Source organism: Mustela nigripes, chromosome 4, assembly GCF_022355385.1.
Source record: "Mustela nigripes isolate SB6536 chromosome 4, MUSNIG.SB6536, whole genome shotgun sequence".
Lineage (NCBI taxonomy): Eukaryota > Metazoa > Chordata > Mammalia > Carnivora > Mustelidae > Mustela > Mustela nigripes.
The window spans coordinates 135,208,082-135,230,434 of record NC_081560.1 but is presented as its reverse complement, the minus strand read 5'-3'; the positions used below and the strand labels follow the sequence as shown (position 1 = coordinate 135,230,434).

At 40.4% G+C, this 22,353-nt stretch overlaps 1 protein-coding gene across 6 annotated transcripts in view; it reads right to left on the bottom strand.

Moving 5' to 3' along the window:
• TET1 (tet methylcytosine dioxygenase 1) overlaps positions 1 to 22,353 on the bottom strand; it is a 129,161-nt gene that overhangs the window by 92,121 nt on the left and 14,687 nt on the right. For 4 of the 6 annotated variants that reach the window (XM_059397560.1, XM_059397562.1, XM_059397564.1 and 1 more), the window contains exon 2: positions 5,516 to 5,569. The exons of 1 other annotated variant lie outside the window; for it this stretch is intronic. In XM_059397560.1, the coding sequence (XP_059253543.1) occupies positions 5,516 to 5,569 (54 nt within the window). Of the gene's footprint in view, positions 1 to 5,515; positions 5,570 to 5,783; positions 6,003 to 22,353 lie in introns of those variants that run through there. One more of the 6 variants, XM_059397563.1, reaches the window with a different exon arrangement.

The following is a 22,353-nucleotide window of genomic DNA, read 5'->3' as shown; positions in this document are numbered from 1 at the left end:
GTTTATGACATAACGAGGAAAATAAGGACCATGTGTTGAATCATAAAACTAAATAACTAAATTTATATAACTGTCCTATATTCTGAGATTATCTTCTTTGAATGTATATGCCTTTTGTTCTGGGGTTTTTTGTTTGTTTGTTTGTTTGTTTGTTTTTTAAAGCTGGTCTTGCCTTCTGGATACTCTCACCACCCACACTGAATTTTTCCCTATGAGCCCATTATACTCAGAAGTCTCAGATTCACTGCATTTGACTGTAAAGGACTATAAAAATGGCATGCTTTTTGGCCTGAACAATGGTCAAGCTCAGTATTTGATCAGGCCCTTAAATTTGCAACATGTTACTATGTCATAGAATGTTACATTATAACTACAGTTAAGAAAAGTTTATCATTTACCAATGATTTTTTACTAACTGAAACAATGTTGTAGATAAGTGTGCAGAGAAAAATGTTTAGTAACTGTTCAAACTTCCACTTCTCCTAGCTTAATGGGTTTTAAAAATAAACAAGATAACTCAATTGTATCTAATTTGGTACTTTTAGATCAGCGCCAGAATGCATAAGAATTTAAAAATGAAGGGAACAGCTCACAAATATATGAGGTAAACTTCCCCAGCTTGGTAATTTTTTTGTTTCCTTCAAAGCATATGCCACAATTTGTAATTTATTCATTTGTCTTTAATTTTTGCCTGCTTTTCCTAAGCAAAGTTAATCTCCATGAGGGCAGAAATCATTTTGGTCTTACACACCATTGTAGCCACAGCATTTAGTATATGGCTAAAAAAAAGGAGAAATTATTCAATGTTGTTCAGGAAACTGAGCTTACTGAGCATTTACTATGTGCCAGGCAATGATGGTACTAAATATTTTGAATGTCACTATGTCATGCAAATCAAGACCATATATGAATATGATTTATTTATGATTTGATTCTCCTTTTAAAACAGTTTTCAAAAAATATTTAAGTAGGGATGGCTCAGTTGCTGAAGCAACTGCCTTCAGCTTTTCATAATCCCAGGGTTCTAGGATCAAACTCCTCAGCAGGGAGCCCGCTTCTCCCTCTGCCTGCCACTCCCCCTGCTTGTGCTATCTTTCTTCCTCTGAAAAATAAATAAATAAAATATTTTAAAAATCTATTTAGGTATGTCAATGTCCCCCATCAGCTCCCAGCAGTACTTGTTCTCTCCTTTATCAGCATCATCAAGGAAGGAAGGAAACAGTGAAGAGCTGGGCTGCCAGTGTAGAAGCTAGCAGGAAGATCACTTAGCTTTCATTTTTTCTTTTCTAAATCATCTGTAGACCGTTTCCTGGTTTAATATCTACTGCCATTTCTTTATATTTGTTCACTCGGTCCTTCCAATTGCGACTCTGATTATATTTTATAACCTAATAGCTAGAAAATATTCCCTTACTGCCCTCTAAAGAGTGTCTCTAATTATAGAAGGTATAAATATGGTTCCCGCTCACAGATGCCCACACTTTTTATTTTGAAATGATTTTAGGGGCGCCTGGATGGCTCAGATGGTTAAGCGTCTGCTTTCGGCATGGTGTTGATCCCAGGGTCCTGGGATCGACTCCCTCATTGGGCTCCCTACTGGGCGGGGAGCGTGCTTCTCCCTTTTCCTCTACTAATTCCCCTGCTTATGCTCTCTTGCTCTCTCTGTTAAATAAAATAATAAAATCTTTTAAAAAAATTCTTTTATTTTATTCATTTGACAGAGAGAGACACAGCAAGAGAGGGAACACAAGCAGAGGGAGTGGGAGAGGGAGAAGCAGGCTTTCCGCTTAGCCAGGTGCTTAGCCAGGTGCCCGATTCGGGGCTCAATCCCAGGACCCTGGGATCATGACCTGAGCCGAAGGAAGACGCCCAATGACTGAGCCACCGGGTGCCCCAATAAATAAAATCTTTTTAAAAAAATGATTTTAGATTTACAGATAAGTTGCAAACACAGTATAAAGTTTCTTACATACACTTCACCCAGGCTTGTGTAATGTTACCCTATTGTTATAATGGTTCTGGTACCAATTTTGAACCCATCATCCTAACCTGTCCCTGCAGTTGCTAGTGATGCTGAATATGTTCTGTCGGCCCCTCTTGGTCCACACTCAACTGACTGGCAGACTGGTTCCTTTTGGCTTCTGATCAGATCCACGAATGAAAGCCGCAGAAAACTGGAGGGCAGGGTATTTATTTGCATCCTTCAACCCCCAAAACTTTCTCTCTGCAGAAACATCCTAGTATGAAAGGCTGCAATAAAAACCCCTCCTCCATCTCTTCAGTTCCAACTACTGTTTCTATCTGGGTTTCTGCTTCCACTTCTTGGCCCCTTCAGGTCTAAGAACGGAGAGAAAGCTCTGCAGTCACTAGTCTTGGGATGCTTTGCCATCCCTCATTTCGCCCTTATCCCTGCCCACGTCTTTTAAACAATTCCTTTATTAAATTCCCCTCGATACCCCCAAATGACCACGCAATCTCATTTTTTTCCAGGGACAATGACTGATAACCTAACGAAAGTATATTACCTTAAAATCGACATTCTCTTAAGGGGATATATCCTCGTACCCTGACACACCAAGTAGAGATTATATTTACATAAATATTTCTGCCAAGTGGAGTTCCAAAATCATGCCACTCACAAGTCCGATTTTATGAATCAAAACCTGAAATTATTTCCACTTTTACCTTACTCAAGAGTCAAAGAGACAATTACAGCCCAGCCAATAAGCTGCCACGTATATATAAAATAACTCTAGTTGATAATAAATAGGGCTTGAGCAGGAACATGGTCCTCCAGACCAGTGGGGACAGGAATTTGTGCTTCGCTTACCTCCTACCCCCATCATTTGATACCCATTCTGGCAGTTTGAGCACTTTGAACAGAAAACTGTCATTTCAGCTACAGGAGAATTCTCTCTCTAGTCAGGGATTTGAAGTCACTATCCACACTTTTACATTTTGAACTATAATAAAATGAACTATAATAAAATGGTTATTGATATAGATAATAGAGTGCTTGAAAGTGAGAGGTATGAGACATACCAGGCAATTTTAGCCCCACAACTGGATTCAATATTTAGTTAGCAGGTTCAGAGTAGCAGGTTCAGAGTATTGGCTTCTGCACCCAATTTCCTTGATCAGACTCTTCACCTGTCCAACTACTTCTTCACAGAAAATGCAGATAAAATCTTTGCTTAGGATACCTGCAGCATCCACCCCAACAAAGAGCAAGGGACCCAGATCTGAAGATCTAAGAGGCCAGAGTCAAAGGAAGTGGACTAGATCTCTGGCACAAAGCCTAAGGCAAAGAGAGAATTATGAAAGGAGACCAAGTTGTAACCTGTAGCCTCCCATTGCTGCTCCCCCAGGTAGCACCCAGCAGAAGGCTAAGTCCTCACCCATGAAACCTTAAGCTGAAAGTTGTACTCTTCCCCTGCCCTCCCTCCCAAAATATGAATTTAGTTTTCATAACATCTCCTTCAGGGTTGTACAATATTCTACTATTTTACACATATCAAACTAAAATCTGAAAGTATTTTAGCATTTCTACTGTGGAAGAAAGAGACAAAGCTTTCTCTGGTGAATGAAATATATTATAACCAATAGAAAATTAAAGAAAACACTTTAAAATGCCAACATCAGAGGAAAAAATTATTATTTTTTTCCTTTTAGGGCATTTCCCTACTCCTGTATAACAACTGACAACTATAGAGGAAAGTGAGCAACAGTTCAGTTCCATTGCTGTGGCACATGAAATTCAGCCACTCACAGGCACTTTATTTTAAAATAAGTCAGAGTCCACTGCCAAAATTCAAAAAAGCAACACACGGTATATTTACTTCTGAAATTTATTTCAGGTGACAGGACACCCACAGACTAACAAAATAAACATAGAATTAAGTAGTATTCCCCAAAACCCAATTTCACTTCCTAGCAAAGGCAGATGATGATTTAGCTACCAAGCTTCTTCTAGATCAGTCTGTCCATGCAATTGAACTCTTTCTCTCTGCCCCCACCCTAACCCCTGCAAATTTGAGAGCCATTTTAACAGCAGCACTAACATGATTTCTCACTTGAAAATCTGAAGACAAAACACCTGAGATGGATACACCCAACACAGAAAGTGTAAGAAGAGATTAAGAAATACAAGCAGGGCTTTTAATGATACAGTTCGACAGCTGGAGGAGGGGAAGGAAGTAAAAGGGGCGAGCGGATCAATATCCAGAAGAAAAACAGGAGGGGTTAATTTACCTTGAAAATAACCAGTATTCTATTTGTCCAGGCCCAATGAGAATTTGTGCCAAGCAATTTCATTCATTTCACAGTGCCTAGAACACTGATGGCTGTGTGGTAAATATGAAACAAATACTTGTTGGTTGATGAAAATGTACATGGCAACGGCCGCGTACACACAGGAAACAGAAACTCAAGGTGGTCAGACAAATTTGAAAGCAATGCAAGGTTTGGTTCTCCATGTCAATAACATTTTCAAGGTACACAACAGGGGAAGCAAATGACATAAAAATTTGCCACATCCATAGTTCAACATGTTGTTCCTCTTTGAGTGCTAAAACTTTATTTGCAAAAGAAAAGCTAAGATTAGGTGAAAATGTTGTTAATTATATATACACGATATAATTTTAAGGATCAGTTTTATTGCTTAAGGTCTTTTGGTTTTGTTTTGTTTTTTTAATTAAAAAGGTTACTTGCTCAGGTTGCTTACATTTATAACAGCAATATGCCACTTGAAACCTTTAACACATAAGCACCCATTTGCTAAACTAAAGCTAGCCTTGAACTTTGAGTAGTGCCATATGCTTTTAAATTAACCCTTCTAAATACTGTACAAAGCTCATATCACAGACTGTTAGCTTACAACCAAATTAGGTTACTGCTAAATACTCATTAGGCAAACTACTGAAAATAAAGAAAACATGCATATTTCTACAGCTCTATGAATGCCAAAATTAAAAATGATACAATGAGAATCTGGGATCAGGCAATGATAATTTGGCTGATCTCGATGGCTTACATATTTTAAGTTGAACTAAAACCTCTAAGGACCTTTCTCTTTGGAAAGCAAAACCACACATTTTAAAATAGTATCTAATGGAAGGTCTATTAAAATCACAATGGATCATAGCTGTCAACTTCAAATAGTGTCTCCTTAAGAGCTTAAGTTTACACACTGGTGCAACACCACAAAGGCAGATGCTACAAAAGGATCTACAAAGAAAAACAAATTTTATTCACAACACTTTGCATATAAACTTTTCTTTTTGCAGACTTGTGTGGAGTTGAAAATAAAGGATGCTAATATGTACACCATACAGCACATCAAAAAAAGAGAGAGAGGGAGAGAGACAGAAACACTTCAGTTGAGTGAAAATTCATTTATCTACTGAAAATCGGGGAGAATTCACATCCACTGTACTCCAAATTTACTCCTAAGTGACAGAAAAATACTATATGAAATGGCAAAAAATTAAATATGATTTAATCAATAACTGATTACCTTTAAAACTTTGGGCTTCTTTTCCCTCTGGGGCCTCTTGTTTTCTTTTATAACCTAAAAAAAATCAAATTGCAAAATGAGCCTCTGTTTAAGAAAAAAAAATTAGCTCCCACCCCCCCAAAATTTTTGGCTATTTCTCTATAAAACTACTTAGACCATTTAAAATCATCAACATGTTTGCTAGACAGAACCTAAAGAGCTTATGTAAAATGTATACTTTAAAAGTCACTGAAAAAAAGCCTTGCATAAAGATGAAGTAGGGAAATACCCTTTTTTCCCCTTAAAGTCTGTCTTAATTAGCCTCTGCATTCTTCACAGCGAAGCCCACGAGGTAGCCATCTTGCTTGCTTCTGCAGAGGAAGCCTCTACAGTGGAACAGTTCTGCAAACTGCTTTTTGGTATTATTATCATGGTGTTTAAAGGCAGCCCTGGCCTGCCAGCACTGTAGACGTGCTGGGCATGCCTTTTGCAAAAACAGCCCCACAAAGAGTGCAGCCAATGGCAATGCAGAGCTTAGCAACTCCAAAGTGATCTTCTCTGCTAGCCTTCCTAGACAAAGGATCTCCTGTGCGGCTCCGCTCTCACCACAGGACACAGGCAGCCACAAGCTGCGACATGGAGTGCGCTGCAGAGGATCTGGTCGCGCCGAAATCACAGGAGGCTTCAGCAAAAACAATGCACACAAATCCCCCAGGTCTCCACCATCGGATCGATGGCGGAGGCTCCCTGATTAGTAACCTCTTGGCGGCTCCGAGGGCAGGTCTGCGCGGGGGGAGGGGTGCGCGGTTCTGCCTCCAAGGTACAGGAGATATAACTGAGCTGAGGGGGGCATTTGGGCTTGCTGAAACTCTGGAAGGTATTGTGCATTTTTACTTTATAAGGCAAGGCTAAATATTGGCGATATTTAAGGCAGGGAGGTTATGTGAGGACAGTGTAGGCTCAGCTGTTGGGCTGCGTGTCTCATTCCCCGGGAACCACACCTCTTTGCAGCAGGCGCTTTGCCCAGAAACACAGCAATTTGATTTCTGTCAATAAATGTCCAATGACAAAGGCGGATTAAAAAATACTAATGAAGCCACTTGAAAGGAAAAGGACAGGATGAGGACAAGGAGAGGGGGAGGAGTTTTCAAAATACACTTGCCACTCTCAGTGGCCGGAGAGAAAAGATTTCTCTCTCGCTCCAGACATCTCTGGTGACCTTCATTTCCTAAAGATACCCCTCCGGTCCAGAAGATGGGCTCATACCTTTGGGACAAAAGGCGCACCTATGGCTCCTCAGTCTCCGGAGATCATCAACTGTCACTGAGCATCTCTCCCTGGAGCTGCCAAGCAGGTCCCTGCTTCTCTCCCACACCCCCCAGAGCCTGTCTGCTCAGCCGGCTGATGGTCAGACAGGACCACCGGGGCCACTGGGGCCACCCACTTCCCGGAGACTGGGAGCTGAGCCAGAGGTGGCACCTGGACTGTCACCACGCCCAGTGGGTGGTAGGCACTGAGATAGCAGGGCACTGAAGTTGGAACTTGCCAGTCCCCAGAGAATGCCAGAGCCAGCAGAGTTTAGCTCCCTCCCCTCAGCCCCCTGGCCAGGCAACTGTGGCAGGAGAGAAAGAAGAACCAGGACAGCTGCTGTGAGCTGGCAGGTCTCAAGGTCACTGCCAAAATGTAGTATAGAGGCCGGTCACAGTCCCATCACGGCCACCTTGACAGCTGCACAGATCTTGGGAAGACAGCCTCAGCTCCATCCTCACAGGGCCAAAGTTTCAACAACACATTTAGGGGATTGGCAGGAGGGCCGCCCTGGCTGCCCAGCCAAAGATGGGTTTTCCACTTGCAGTTGGATTCAGAACAGATTCCCACAACCAGAAATCAGGAACAGAGTGAGGGCCGGAAGGCCTGTGTTTCATCACTCGGGATTCCTAGCCTTTCGGTTTGCCACAAAAGCACACTTTCCTTGTTAGCATGGTTAAGTCCAACATGCACTGTTTTCCCACATTAAACTACATCTCCCTCACCTACCCACCCTCAAAATTTTCAACAAATATAAAAAGCAAGCTTCCTTGTAGCAAAACCAGTGGATTCTGACCTAAACACGTCCATCAGGCCAACATCGAGGATACTGAGCCCACACTAAGAAATTCTCTGTGGCGAATGAAGCAAAGCCATGAAAAAGGTAGAAAAACAGGACTTAATACAGCAAGACTTAGAAATGGCCCTACGCTTCTTTTTCTTTGAGGTCCGTGTGTGCGCATATGTGTGCACATGTGTGTGTCCGTGGGTTCACATGCGATAAAATATATGTAACATAAAATCTGCCACTTTAACCATTTTTAAGTGTACAGTTTAATAGCATTAAGTACATTCACAATGTTTTTCTTTTTTCCAGATTTTTATTTATTTACTTGACAGAGAGAGACACAATGAGAGAGGGAATACAAGCTAGGGGAGACAGAGGGAGAAGCAGGCTTCCCACTGAGCAGGGAGCCTGAAGGAGGTTCGATCCTGGGACCCTGGGATCATGACCTGAGCTGAAGACACTTAGCGACTGAGCCACCCAGGCTCCCCCACTCACAATATGTGAAAACTATTCCCACTCACCAATTCCAGCATCTTTTCATTATCCCAAACAGACACTCTAACCATTCAACCGTAACTCATCCGCCTTCTCTTAGTCCCCGCTACTTTTTATTTTGCTTTTTGTCGCTATAAATTCACCTATTCTAGCATCTAAGTGGTATCACATGATATCTGTCCTTCCGTGTCTGGCTTATTTCACTTTGCATAATGTTTTCAAGCTTCATCCATGTTGTAGGATGTATTACAATTTCATCCTATTGAAGGCTCAGTAGTATTTCACTATGTGTATATACACCAAACCTGTTTATCTCTTCCTCTGTTGATGTACATTTGGGTTGTTTCCACCTTCTGTCTATTGTGAGCAATACTGCCGTGAACATGGGTAGAAGTATCTACTGGAGTCCCTGCTTTCAATTCTTTTGAATATATACTTAGGAAAAAAATTGCTGGATCATATGATAATTGTTTAAATATTTAAGGAAGACAGAAAAGCAGTCACCCACCAGGGAGGGGGGTTTGCTGCTGGATCCTGGGCCAGGAGCTGCTCTGAACGGGTCAGCATCAGTGGCCAGGGCTTCCTGGAGCCACTGGTTCAGGGATGCTTGTTACACAGCCTTGGTGCTAACCACCAAACTTTCTGGAGTGGCCATGCCATTCTACATTCCTGTCAGCAGTGCACACAAGGGTAGTCTACATTTCTTAAAGTTCCTTGCATGTCAATTACAAATTACACCTCTCCCCCTTGAATACCTGGAATATAACTTTCAAAAAGCATCAAGGTTTTCCATTGAGCTCGATTGCTCAATATTTAGTACAGTGATCCATGATATATAATGCATATAATTCTAAAATTAAAAACAATCTATTACAGGTGAGATCCATGTGTGTCTCAATAAAATAAAATAAAATCGGGCTGTGAGTGTTAGGTGTACTGAATATCCACATCAGTGAGAAGTCCACTTTTTAAAGCTCCACTGACAAGCATTTTTACTGCATGGGACACTTGTGAAGCCATACAACACTGCCCTTGGCAAACTAAGCAAACATTGGAGGTCTGTGTGCAGTGTTCTGTAAAATGAATTCATAAATAAAGCCACAGCTCATCTCAGCTAAATATGAGGGTTAATTAAAGTGACCAGAGCTAAGATTAACTCAAAATATCCAACTGATACTATGCTATGAAGGTCTGTACTTGTTTAAACACAGAATACATTGGTAACCTATATTGGTTGTGACCATCTGCTCTAAATCCTATACTTAGTGATTTGACGGTCTCTCAGCTTAGGGCTTAGGTGATGGTGAGCTTTGATGGAGAAAATAATCAGACATTATTAGCAGAGAAACTGGGAGGCAGGAGAGGCATTCCCATTCTCTTATTATTTAGGGCAAAGTACATACAACTAGATTCTATTGAAAGAATGGCAGGTCAGAAACTAAGAAACCCTGTGTTATAGTCCTACTTCTTCAGAACTTGTTTTTGTCTCTTAAATCTATTTGTTTTTCTCACAAAGAATCATGATTATTAAGTTGCATGAGATGTATTTAATTTTGTGATAACTCAAGTATTAGGTTCTTTCGAATATTATAAAACAAGATCTCTTTTCTCTTAAAAATCACAATTATAGGGATGCCTGGGTGGCTCAGTTGGTTAAGCAGCTGCCTTCGGCTCAGGTCATGATCCCAGCGTCCTGGGATCGAGTCCCACATCGGGCTCCTTGCTCAGCAGGGAGCCTGCTTCTCCCTCTGCCTCTGCCTGCCATTCTGTCTGCCTGTGCTCCGCTCTCTCTCCCTCTCTCTCTGATAAATAAATAAAAATCTTAAAAAAAAAATCACAATTATAGAACTAAAAAAGAACATCAGAGAAAACTGAGTCTAACTACATTATTTCATTGAAAAACTAAGGCTTAACGAGATAAAATTCCTTAATTCACATTACACAGCAAGTAAGAACTTAACTTGAGCTGAGGTATAACCAACCGTCTACACTGCTTTCTCTAACTCCTAATAACCTTTAAGACTGAAACATCTTCAAAACCACATGCTAAAGTTTTTTGTTGTTGTTGCTGTTTCTTTTTTTCTTTTCTTTCTTTTCTTCGTGAAGAGAGAGAGAGAGACAAAGAGTGCCTGTGCACTTAAGCTGGGGAGAGGGCAGGATGGGGGGAGGTAGAGGAAGAAGCAGACTCCCTGCTGAGCAAGGAGCTGAAGCTGGGCTCCATCCCAAGACCCTGATCAGTACCTGAGCTGAAGGCAGATGCTTAACCTATTGAGCCACCCAGGCGGTCCCACATACTTAGGATACAGGAGTAGCAGCTCAGATTTCTAGAAGACTGGTATTTAAATGAACCTTACATTAGGTATGCTTTTAAAAAATTAATTTTGTCCCCTCAGAGATAAGTTATGAGTAATTCAAAAGTCCACTTCTCTTTCTAAGCATAAACCATTCTGCATCCATAAGAAACTACACATACAAACACTGTCCAGGAGGAGTTTTCTCCTAAGGTAATCTCAAGTGATCTTGGTTCCTCAAACTTGACACCTCTCCAGCAAAAAATCCTTCCAGTATTAGCCACACTCTCCTCTTCCATGAAATGCTTCTCTATTTCTCTTCTCCCATATTGGGGGGTGGGGGTGGGGGTTGGTCATAGCTTTTGCTATGACACCTGGGTAAAGATATTTCAAGAATCATATTTTATAAATTTCCAATCATTAAGAGTAACAAAAGGACGGCTCATTCTATTTACAATTCTAATGGAGATCTCCAGCTTAGTTTGGTTTTATTTCCTGTGAGACATGGAAACTTCAGATTAACAGGAGATCTTCCTGGGTGACTGGGCAAACAATAATAGTCTGGGTATAAGGGGCTGATCTCCTCACAACAGCCTTTCCTTGGCTTCCCTCCCCCACTTCCTTCCCTGAGGCTTATCTGCAATAGCCCTTTTTCCTTCCAAGGGGCCAGGTCTACCTAGTGACTACCCCATACCCTCCAGCAATCATGCTTATTGCTGGTAAAAATAACTGCTTTTCAATAACAAGAATTAAGGAACAAGTGGGCGATGGTCTTCAGTAGTTGCCAAATGAAAACTGTTGACAATGAGGTGAACCAGAGATAATGCCAGAGACTAATGGAGCTGAAATAACCACCTCTCCTCCATTTCTCAGCCATTCTCAGTACTACCTTGAAATGGACAAGCCTACTCCATTACAGTCTAGATCCATAATGTGGACAGATAAATCTAATAAGAGTATCTATGGGTTTTTGTCAAAAACAAAGAAATCACAAAGGATGATACTATTTAGAAAAATGTCCCCTTTTATGAATGATATATTGAAGTTTGCTTCTTATTATTTGCTAGTCTGTCCTGTGTATTTTGGAATTGGTAATACCCTTTTTTTTTTTAAAGGAAGTTCTTCTATATCTTCGGGCTCCTGTCATTCCTGCTAGAGAGCTGACACTCGATAGCACCGTATGCTCCGTTTTTAGATAATCCCATTGTCTCACCAAGTCTAACGGCAAAATCATAAAAATTTATTGTTTCACTGAGAAACTCAAATCATTTTACACCCACACAACTTCCTTTTGAGAAAGTTAGATCTAGTTATCCCCAAACTTTAACTAAATCAAAATTGTTGAACCTTAAAAGACCCCACACCCAAAAACATTATCTTCAAAACGTGTTAGTTCATTTTTTTACAATGAACTTCCCCCATTTAAACCTTTAACAATTTAATAGTAAAAAATAGTAATTAAAAACCCAAACAATGGACTTAATAAATGTTGGTGAACTTCCAATATGCAGAATGGTGCTGAGCCATGAGGCACCTGGGGGGCTCAGTCCGTATGTGTCTGCCTTAGGCTCAGGTCATGATCTCAGGGTCCTGGGATAGAGCCCCACATTGGGCTCTCTGCTCAGCAGGGTCTGCTTCCCCTCCCCCCTCTGCTGCTCTCTCCAGCTCTCTCTCAAATGAATAAATAAAATCTTTAAAAAAAAAAATGGTGCTGAGCCTACATCAACTCAGAAGAGACACAAACTGACAGTCATGATACAGTACAGCATCTGGGATGTGCCCAGAAAGCTATGAAAGGCAGAGAAGACTTCCCCTGGCAAGTGACTTTTCTACCAAAACCTAAAGAGGTAAGCAGGAGTTGGTGAAATTTAGAGGAGTGAAGAAAGGGAGGTGTCCCTGATGAAGGTAATGGCATGTGCAAGGACACTAGTAGCACTGAGGCTACAGAAAAGTCACACTAGAGGATGGCTGTGAAGAGGCAAAGGGGACAAGGCATATAAAAAGGCTGGTCACTGTGCTTGCACAAGAAGAGATATAATTAGCTTTCAATTCTCCATCATTGCAATGCGAAATGTGGCTTTTTTTTTTGTTCCATCCTTCAATTTCAATTAGTCCTTTCAAAAGCCAACAAGGATGCTCCTGTTAAATCATCACAAATACCAGCTACTTTTTCAAGGGAAGAACTAAGGAGAGGTGACTGGTTTGGCTTCGATCTTGAAAACCCTGGTTTTTAAGGTAAGAAGCACCCCTGTATAAGTAAGTCTCCTAATCAGAGAAAAGCATGTTTTGGAAATGAATGTATGTAAAATTTCTGTTAGGATTAGTTATTTGAGAAGGTCAACTCCTTAAGAAAAAAAATTTTTTTTTTTATTTATCTATTTGAAAGAATGAGGGAGAGCGAGGGAGAGAGCATGTTATGAGCAGGGAGAGGGGCAGAGGCAGAAGCAGGCTCCCCACTGAGCAGGGATTCCCAGGACCCTGAGATCATGACCTGGGCCAGAGGCAACCCACTGAGCTAGCCAGGTGCCCCAGGAAGGGTTAATGCCTTTAGTTTTTGAGGCTATATGTCAGAATTTCACACAATCTATAGAGAAGCAAACTTGTCTGCCAGGAAGTAAGTTATTCTTTCAGCTGAGTAACTGTATTGGACAAATGCTTTTGATATTTAGAGTAAGGGGTACTCTTTGCTCATGCCAGGAATAGAAAAGAGATTACCCCCTATATTGGAGGCACTTTTTAATACCTTTGGGATCTCTGATATAATAATGAGTAATTCTTTTCCAGGGAGCTTAACTCAGCTAGAGAGAAGACGGGAACTACCTTTTTTCTTTTTTTTTTTTTTCAGGAAGAACCAGAAAGACAAAACCCCAAAAACCTGCCATTGAGTCTATAATATTTATAATAATAGAATGCTTAAAAATCAAAATTTTTTCTGAACTCTGCTTGATTTTTTATGACAGCTGAACACTTATTCAATGCGCACATTATCTCTTATTTAAGGTAAAATAAAGAAATGGTTCTCAAAGTTCTTACTAGAGACAGTTCTAACATGCTACCTTCTGTTTGAAGGGGATCTTTTTAAACTTTTGCAATGTAAAGCCCTTTAGAAATACCTTGTGAAATCAAGAGATAATACGTGCCATAACAAAAGACCAAAAATGTTATTTTTTTTTTAAGATTTTATTTATTTATTTGACAGAGAGACATCACAAGTAGGCAGAGAGGCAGGCAGAGAGAGAGAGAGAGGAGGAAGCAGGCTCCCCCCTGAGCAGAGAGCCCAATGCGGGGCTCGATCCCAGGACCCTGAGATCATGACCTGAGCCGAAGGCAGCGGCTTAACCCACTGAGCCACCCAGGCGCCCCCAAAAATGTTATTTTCATCACACTTCACCTTAGAAATCAGCAAGTATAGGAGTGACTGGGCAGCTCAGTCGTTTGAGAAATGGACTCTTGACTTCGCTCAGGTCATGATATTGGGGTGCTGAGATACAGCCACAAGTCTGACTCTGCTCAGCATGGAGTCTGCTTGAGATTCTCTCTTCCTCTCCCTCTGCCTTTCCCCACCCCCTACCCCACCCCACTCTCTCTCTCTCTCTCTAATAAATAAATAAAGTCTTTTGGAAAAAAATAAACAGGTATAGAGCTCAGGGTTGTAACTGTGCTAACTGCAGATTCAAATGAAAAACTTGCCTATCTTTATTAGGAATGTTTTAGCATAAATTATTCTAAGGGAGTTTCCATAGTTTTTTTTTTTTTTTTTTTTAGATTTTATTTATTTGTTTTGAGAGAAAGAAAGAGAAGATGAGGTGGGGGGAGGGGCAGAGGAAGAGGGAGAAGCAGGCTCCCCACTGCACAGGAAACTTAACACGGGTTGGAACCCAGGACCCAGGGATCATGACCAAAGCCTAAAGCTGACCTTAACAAACTGAGCTACCCAGGTGCCCCTAAAGATTTTATTTTTAAGTAATTTCTACAGTCAACATGAGGCTCCAACTCACAACCCCAAGATCAAGAGTGGAATACTCTAACAACTGAGCCAGCCAGGTGCCCCCATAGATATTTACCCTTAATACTAGTTAAGAAAATGCCATTTTCCCAAAACAGTGTTTTATTTCCCTGACTTCCAAATATTTATACAATAGACACATTAGCTCTTGTTGTTTAAAATAAATAAATGGGGGGGCACCTGGGTGGCTCAGTCATTGGATGGCTACCTTTGGATCAGGTCATGATCCCGGGGTCCTGGGAGGGAGCCCCACATGGGGCTGCCTGCTCAGCAGGGAGCCTGCTTCTCCCTCTCGCACTCCCTCTGCATGTGGCTCTCTTGCTGTGGCTCTCTATGTCAAATAAATAAATAGAATTTTAAAAAATAAAAAAATAAAATAAATAAATGGATCTTATGTTTTTTAATGGTTTTTCTAAAAGATTTATTTATTCATTTGAGAGAGCTGGCATGAGAGCAAGAGGTAGGGAGGAGAAGAAGAAGTAGGAGAGAATCTCCAGCAGACACTGAGCCTGGAGCCTGATGTGAACCTTGATCTCAGGTCTCTGAGCTCATGACCTGACCTGAAATCAACAACTGATGCTTCAAAGACTGAACAACCCAGGTACCCCTGATTCTGAATGTTTTACTACTGTTCATAAACTGAACCCTGACACTCCTCAAAAATATTATTTTAAACAAGATCCGTATGTCCCTGGTGAGTCCAAATCCCAATAATGCTATTAAATATGGGACCTTGAGCAAGTCAACCTCCCCAAGACTCAGTGAAGGAAAATGCTGACTTAGGGTTAAATGACGATGAAGAGTATGTGATAATGGCAACTGGCTTACAGGTGGTTCCACTGCAGCAACAGAGAACCACAACTGTCACCAGTTAGGAAAACTGTATACAAGAAACACTGTAATAAAGAAAAAAATGTGGGGGGGCCTAGGTGGCTCAGTCAGTTGAAGATCTGCATTCAGCTTGTATCATGAACTCAGGTCCTGGGATCAAGCCCCACGTTGGGCTCCCTGCTCAGCAGGGAATCTGCTTCTCTTTTCCCTCTCCCTCTGACCTGCTCCCTGACACTTCCCCCCTCACCCCGCTTGTGCTCACTCTCTCTCTCTATCAAAGATGCATAGAAAAACGAACACCCATGGACCACTGGTGGGAATGTAAATCAGTACAGTCACCATAGACACAGTACAGAGGTTCCTCAAAAAATTTAAATGAGAGCCACCCTATAATCCAGTAATTCCACTACTGTGTGTTTACCCAAAGAATATGAAAACACTAATTTGAAAGGATATACAGACCCCAATGTTTATTGCAGCATTATTTATAATAGCCGAATTATGGTAGCAGCCCAAGTGCCCATTAATAGATGAATGGATAAAGACATTAGTCAGCCATAAAAAAGAATAAAATCTCGCCATTTGAAACAACAGGGATAGATCTATAGAGTATAATTCTAAGTGAAATTAGAAGTCAGAGAAAGACAAACACTATATGATTTCACTCATATGTGGAATTTAAGAAACAAAGGGGGGGTGCGGGGAAGAGACAAACCAAAAGAGAGACTCTTAACTACAGAGAAAAAACTGATGGTTACCAGGGGGAAGGTGAGTGGGGGATGGGTGAAATAGGTGAAGGGGATTAAGAGTACACTTATCATGATAAGCACTGAGTGATATACAGAATTGTGAATCACAATATTGTACATCTGAAACTAATTTAGCACTGTATGTTAACTATACTGGAATTTTTTTAAATGTAATGAAAAAAATGTAGTGAGAAATTAAAACTCAGTTACTATAAAAACTGAAGATATTCAAAGGACACACTATTTGGGGACATTAGAACCCCTCCCAGATAAATCTAGTATTAACAAGATTTCTGCTAGAGTTGGGCATTCTAACTCCACCATTTCATTATAACACAATCCTACATGTATTAGTTTAAAAGAATATGAAACTTTCACTTCCATTGATAACAGAATTGGTGATTTGGATCAACTACCCTGCTAAAGACAATTAGAAAAGCTACACAAAATATAAAAACATCTCCTTAGAGTGAAAAATTACCATGATAGTGTAGAATTATCATACCAAGATTCAGAAGGGAATGAGGTCCAGGAAGGGTCAAAATATTTTAAAGCAAAAATATAAAATGGAGGGAAATAACTAAAAAGATGGTTAAAAAGAAACGCAACCTTGAAAGTATAATATACAAACAGTGGAACTGGCAAACTCAGAGAGTTTCAAGATTTGATTCAGGTCAAAAAAGACAGGCACTTTTGCAAAATGAACCCCTAAGACTCTTACACAACCTCTCTTTCAAAGTTTCACAAGTCTGAAAGATAGCATGAATACCCTTAATGTGACTATTCACAAATCCGGCTCTTGGTCCCACTGCTTTGGAAAGCATCATCCTCTGGGTTCTTCACATTCTAATTGCTACCCTAGCTCAAGAATATGGCGATGAAAATGAGCACATACCATCCAAGCCATGGGTTCTAATCCTAGATCAACTGTTTGGTCTTAGACAAGTTACTTGGCCTAAGCTTCAGTGGCTGACTTTATACCGTGGGGGAAGAATACGGATTTCAATAAGATTGCTGAAAGGATTAAATGAGACAATGAGTATGTCAGTGCTTAAAACAGTATCAAGCACATTGTAAGTACTCAAAACGTGATAGTTGTTATTAACCCCTTCAGATATCAAGTTGATTGCATACAACTTCCACATCTATGAGGAGTATCTTTCAATTATACCAACATCTGTTTGGTGGCAACTAAATGCCAGGCACTGCACAGGGAGGTAAATGAAGGGCAGGAAAAAAAAATCCTCTTCAGTCAAGTCCGTGACATTCCTACAAAGCAAAAAGTGAAGTTCACTTGGAACTGAAAAACAAAGTAAGAGATTAAGCACAGGGGCGCCTGGGTAGCTCAGTGGGTTAGGCCTCTGCCTTCGGCTCAGGTCATGATGTCAGGCTCTCTGCTCAGTGGGGAGCCTGCTTCCCTCCCTCTCTGCCTGCCTCTCTGCCTACTTGTGGTCTCTCTCTGTCAAATTAATAAATAAAATCTTTAAAAAAAAAAGAGAGAAAGAGAGATTAAGCACAGCAACCAAAGGAAAAAAATAAAATAGAGTTCATCAAAATTCAAACTTTCTGTCTTTCAAAGGACCTATGACAAGAGTGAAAAGACAACTCTCAGAAAAATATTTGTGAATGACCTGATTGGGGTCTAGTATACAGAACATATAAAGAACACCTGCAATTCAACAGAAAACAATTAAGCCAATTTAAAGATGAACAAAGGGGCGCCTGGGTGGCTCAGTTGGTTAAGCCACTGCCTTTGATTCAGGTCATGATCCTGGGGTCCTGGGATTGAGTCCCACATCAGGCTCCCTGCTCAGTGGGGAGTCTGTTTCTCCCTCTGATCCCACCCCCTCTCATGCAGTCTCTCTCTCTCAAATAAATAAATAAAATCTTTTTAAAAATAAATAAATAAATAAATATGGACAAAATAAAGATGGACAAAAAAATCAATTAAAAAATAAATAAGGGGGTGGCGCCTGGGTGGCTCAGTGGGTTAAAGCCTCTGCCTTCGGCTCAGGTCATGGTCCCAGGGTCCTGGGATCGAGCCCTGCGTGGAGAATCTCTGCTCAGCAGGGAGCCTGCTTCCCTTACTCTCTCACTGCCGCTTCTCTGCCTACTTGTGATCTCTGTCCATCAAATAAATAAATAAAATATTTAAAAAATAAATAAATAAGGATGGAGCACTTCGGAGGCTCAGTGGCTTAAGTCTCTGCCTTTGGCTCAGGTCATGATCTCAGGGTCCTGGGATTGAGCCCCCACATCGGGCTCTCTGCTCAGTGGGGAGCCTGTTTCCCCCTTTCTTCCTTCCTCTCTGCTTACTTGTGATCTCTCCCTCTGTCAAATAAATAAGCAAAATATATATTTTTTAAATAAATAAATAAATAAGTATGGACAAAGGACTTCGCTATGGTCTGAATGTTTCTGTCCCCCCAACATCTATGTTGAAATCTCAATGCCCAATGTGGTATTAGAAGATGGATTCTTTGGGAAATGTTTAAGTCATGAGTGGAACCCTCATGAATGGGGTTAGTGCCTTATAACAGAAGCTCCAGAGAGATCCTTCACTTATTTCACTAAGTAAGGCAATAGCGAGAAGGCACCAACTGTGAACTATGAAGAGGGCCTTCACCAGAATTTGACCAAGCTGGCACCTTGATCTTGGACTTCCCAGCCTCCAGAACTTTGAGCAATATTTTCCTGTTATTCACAAGATACCTGTCTGTAGTATTTTACTATAGCAGCCCAAAAAGACTAAAACAGAATTGCAAAGTATTCCTAGAAGATATACAAGTAGTCCAGAAAGACATGGAAAGATGCTTGACCTCCTTAATCATTAGAAAAATATAAATCAAAACCACCATGAGATACCACCTCATACTCACTAGGATGGCAATCATCAAAAAGACAGATAATAACAAGTGTTGGTGAGAATGTGGAAAAATTAGACCCTCATACATTGCTGGTTGGAATCCAATATGGTACAGCTACTTTAGAAAGCAGTTTGGTAATTCCTTAAATTTAAAGTTACCATTTGACCCAGCAAGTCTACTTCTAGGAATATATACAAGGTAACAGAAAACACATGTCTACACAAAAACCTGTATAAGATGTTCCTAACAGCATTATTCAGAATAGGCAAAAACTGGAAACAACCTAAAAGTCCATGAACTGATGAATGTTTATACAAACTATGGTTTATTCATACAAAGGAAATATTATTCAGCCACAAAAGAGAACAAAGTACTGATATATGGTACAACATGGATGGACCTTGAAAGCATTATACTAAGTGAAAGAAACCAGACACGAAAGACCAAATACTGTATGATTCCATTTACATGAAATGTCCAGAACAGGCAAATCCACAGAGACAAAAAGCAGATTAATGGTTGCCAGGAGCTTGGGGAGGGGAAGAATGGAGTGACTGTAGAGTGGCACAGGATTTCTGTTGGAATAATGAAAATGTTCCAAAAATTAGATTGTGGTGATGGTTGCACAACCTTGTAAATATATTAAACATCACTGACTTGTGCACTATTAAAAGAGTGAATTTTATTATGTGAACTCCATTTCAATTTTTTTTTTGAAGATTTTATTTATTTATTTGACAGAGAGAGATCACAAGCAGGCAGAGAGGCAGGCAGAGAGAGAGGAGGAAGCAGGTTCCCTGCTGAGCAGAGAGCCCGATGCGCCCCAATCCCAGGACCTGAGATTGCTTAATTCTCCTTTTACGCAGTGTCTCTACTACTTACTAGCCATGGGAATTAAACACAATTTTTAAAGTGTGTTTCTATTTCCCACTCTGCAAAATGAGAGTGCTAATACTTCTACCTCAATCACTGTCAGGATCAAATATGGTAATATTAAGACAATTACCTATTGAGCACAGTGTGTGGCTCATAGTAGACCCTCAATAAATGTTCATTTCTTTCTTCTTTCTTCCCTTTGCCAGTTTCCTATTTCAAGTCAAAGAAGTTTAATTTTTTTCAAAATCTTATGTATATAATGAGCAATGAAGACTGAGTTCCCTAAGTTATTAGTTTTTTGAAAAAAGAAAAACGTTATTATTTTGTTTTCCTTGTTTTATTGATTTTTGTTTGTGTGAACATCTCATAATACACTAGGAAATGGAATTAGGTGAATAAAGTAGGCATTTTAATTTCTATGTTGCCTAGTACACCAATTTCCCTACAATTTTGAATTAACTCCTAAACAAGTTACTTACTCCTCCAGGTATAGAACACACACACACACACACACACACACACACGCACACATTTTTTTTTTTTTTTTAGATTTTTTATTTATTTCGTTGAGATACAGTGAGAGAGAGGAAGAGAATAAGAGGGTACTCAGGGAGGGCAGAGTGGCTGAGAGAGAGGGAGAAGCAGACTCCCCACTGAGCAGGGAGCCAGATGCGGGGCTCGATCCCAGGACCCAGAGACTAAGACCTGAGCTAAAGGCAGATCCCCAACCTACTGAGCCACCCAGGCACACACACCCCACACCCATGTACACACTTTTCTTCTAATCTAAACTGTATTGACTCCATCCAAAACGTAAACTTAAGCCTCACATAAAGTGTGGACTTCCACTGCCTTGTCTTCCCACTTCCTTTGCCTTGATCCTACTTTTGCTCTTTAACAGAAAACTCACCAGACTGAAAATATATGTTTATAAAAAAAAAAAAGCCAAGGTGACCGGTGAACCCCGGAAAAAAACAAAAAACAAAACAAAAAAAAAAAAACTCACCAGACTGGTGTTGCATACAAAATCTGATATGAAAACAAGCTGTGTAGTATAAATATCTAGAATACAGCAGAAACACCAAACCCTCTCATCATACAAAGGCAAGAAAATAACTGTACCATCGTCGTCTCAGTGGAAACCTCAACTATAATTCTATATCGCAAGGGAACAGTGAAACCAATTCATTCATAAGCATCTTAATCCTCCAGCAGGAAAAATGCTTTAGCAGATGTTGCAAAATGGTGTGTACTGGCTACTTCTGAGGACTTCAATTACTTTTCTCTAAATAACATGAACCAAGTGGCAAGAGGGAAATGGCTGAGAGTAGTGAAATGAATATACAAATCTCTCCAAGGATATAACAACTACTAACCTACTGAGTACCTGGTATGTAGCAGGTACACTGCCAGGGCTTTTAAAGACATCATTTCTGCTCCTTACAGCATCCCTCCTTCCCAGGTCTGTCACAATGTGACAGATAGATCCATTCTCACACTGATGACCACCAGGGGAATATCAAAACTTGGTACAACCGTTTTTTCCTTAACCATAAGAACACTTGTCAATTTCTTTCCTTCAATGGCTTAAAGGAGTGGTGTGATTCTCATACTTGTTTTTCTTTTGGGGAGTGGGAGACATGACTTACATTTCTATAAAATCTAATAAAAATTATGGACCATCTCTCCAGAAAAATGCATATAAAAATAATATGTTGAAAACTAATATAACAGTTTGTTAACCATACTGGAATTAAATATATATGTATAACATATATTTAATTATATATATATATCATAAAATTTTGAGGGAATGGGCAGAATACTAAAGGCCATCCACATCAAAAAACCCTCCAGTATAGGGGCGCCTGGGTGGCTCATTCAGTTGAGTGGCTGGTTCTTTTTTTTTTTTTTTTTTTTTTAAAGAAGAACTATTTCTTTTTTTTTTTTTTTAAGATTTTATTTATTTATTTGACAGAGAGAGATCACAAGTAGGCAGAGAGGCAGGCAGAGAGAGAGAGGAGGAAGCAGGCTCCCTGCTGAGCAGAGAGCCCGATGCGGGACTCGATCCCGGGAACTCGAGATCATGACCTGAGCCAAAGGCAGTGGCCTAACCCACTGAGCCACCCAGGTGCCCGAGTGGCTGGTTCTTGATTTTGGCTCAGATCATGATCTCAAGGTTGTGAGCTAGAGCCCCCCATGGGGCTCCCCACTCAGTCAGAGTCTACTTGAGTCTCTCCCTCTGCCCCTCACCCGCACTCTCAAAAATAAGTAAATCTTTAAAAAAAAACTCTAATGTCTAAGTTCTATTTTTATGATTACTGAAATGCTGTATGAGTGTTGAGATCATTCAAACCAGGATCAAATTCATCTTAGGGATTCTTGTCTAGCAACCAAAAAAGCGTATGGCAAGTTTAGCAAGACTTAAAAAACTAATCTAATACAATAACAGTAATTTTAAAATTCTGGTTTTTCCATGGTAGCTAAAAATTCACCAAGTACCTAATCTGATCTGGCTAGTATCCAGTCATTAATTAGAATATAGAGCTACCTCCAGCGGAGAGCCTGCTTCTCTCTCTCTCTCTGGCTGCCTCTCCGTCTACTTGTGATTTCTCTCTGTCAAATTAATAAAATAAAATCTTTAAAAAA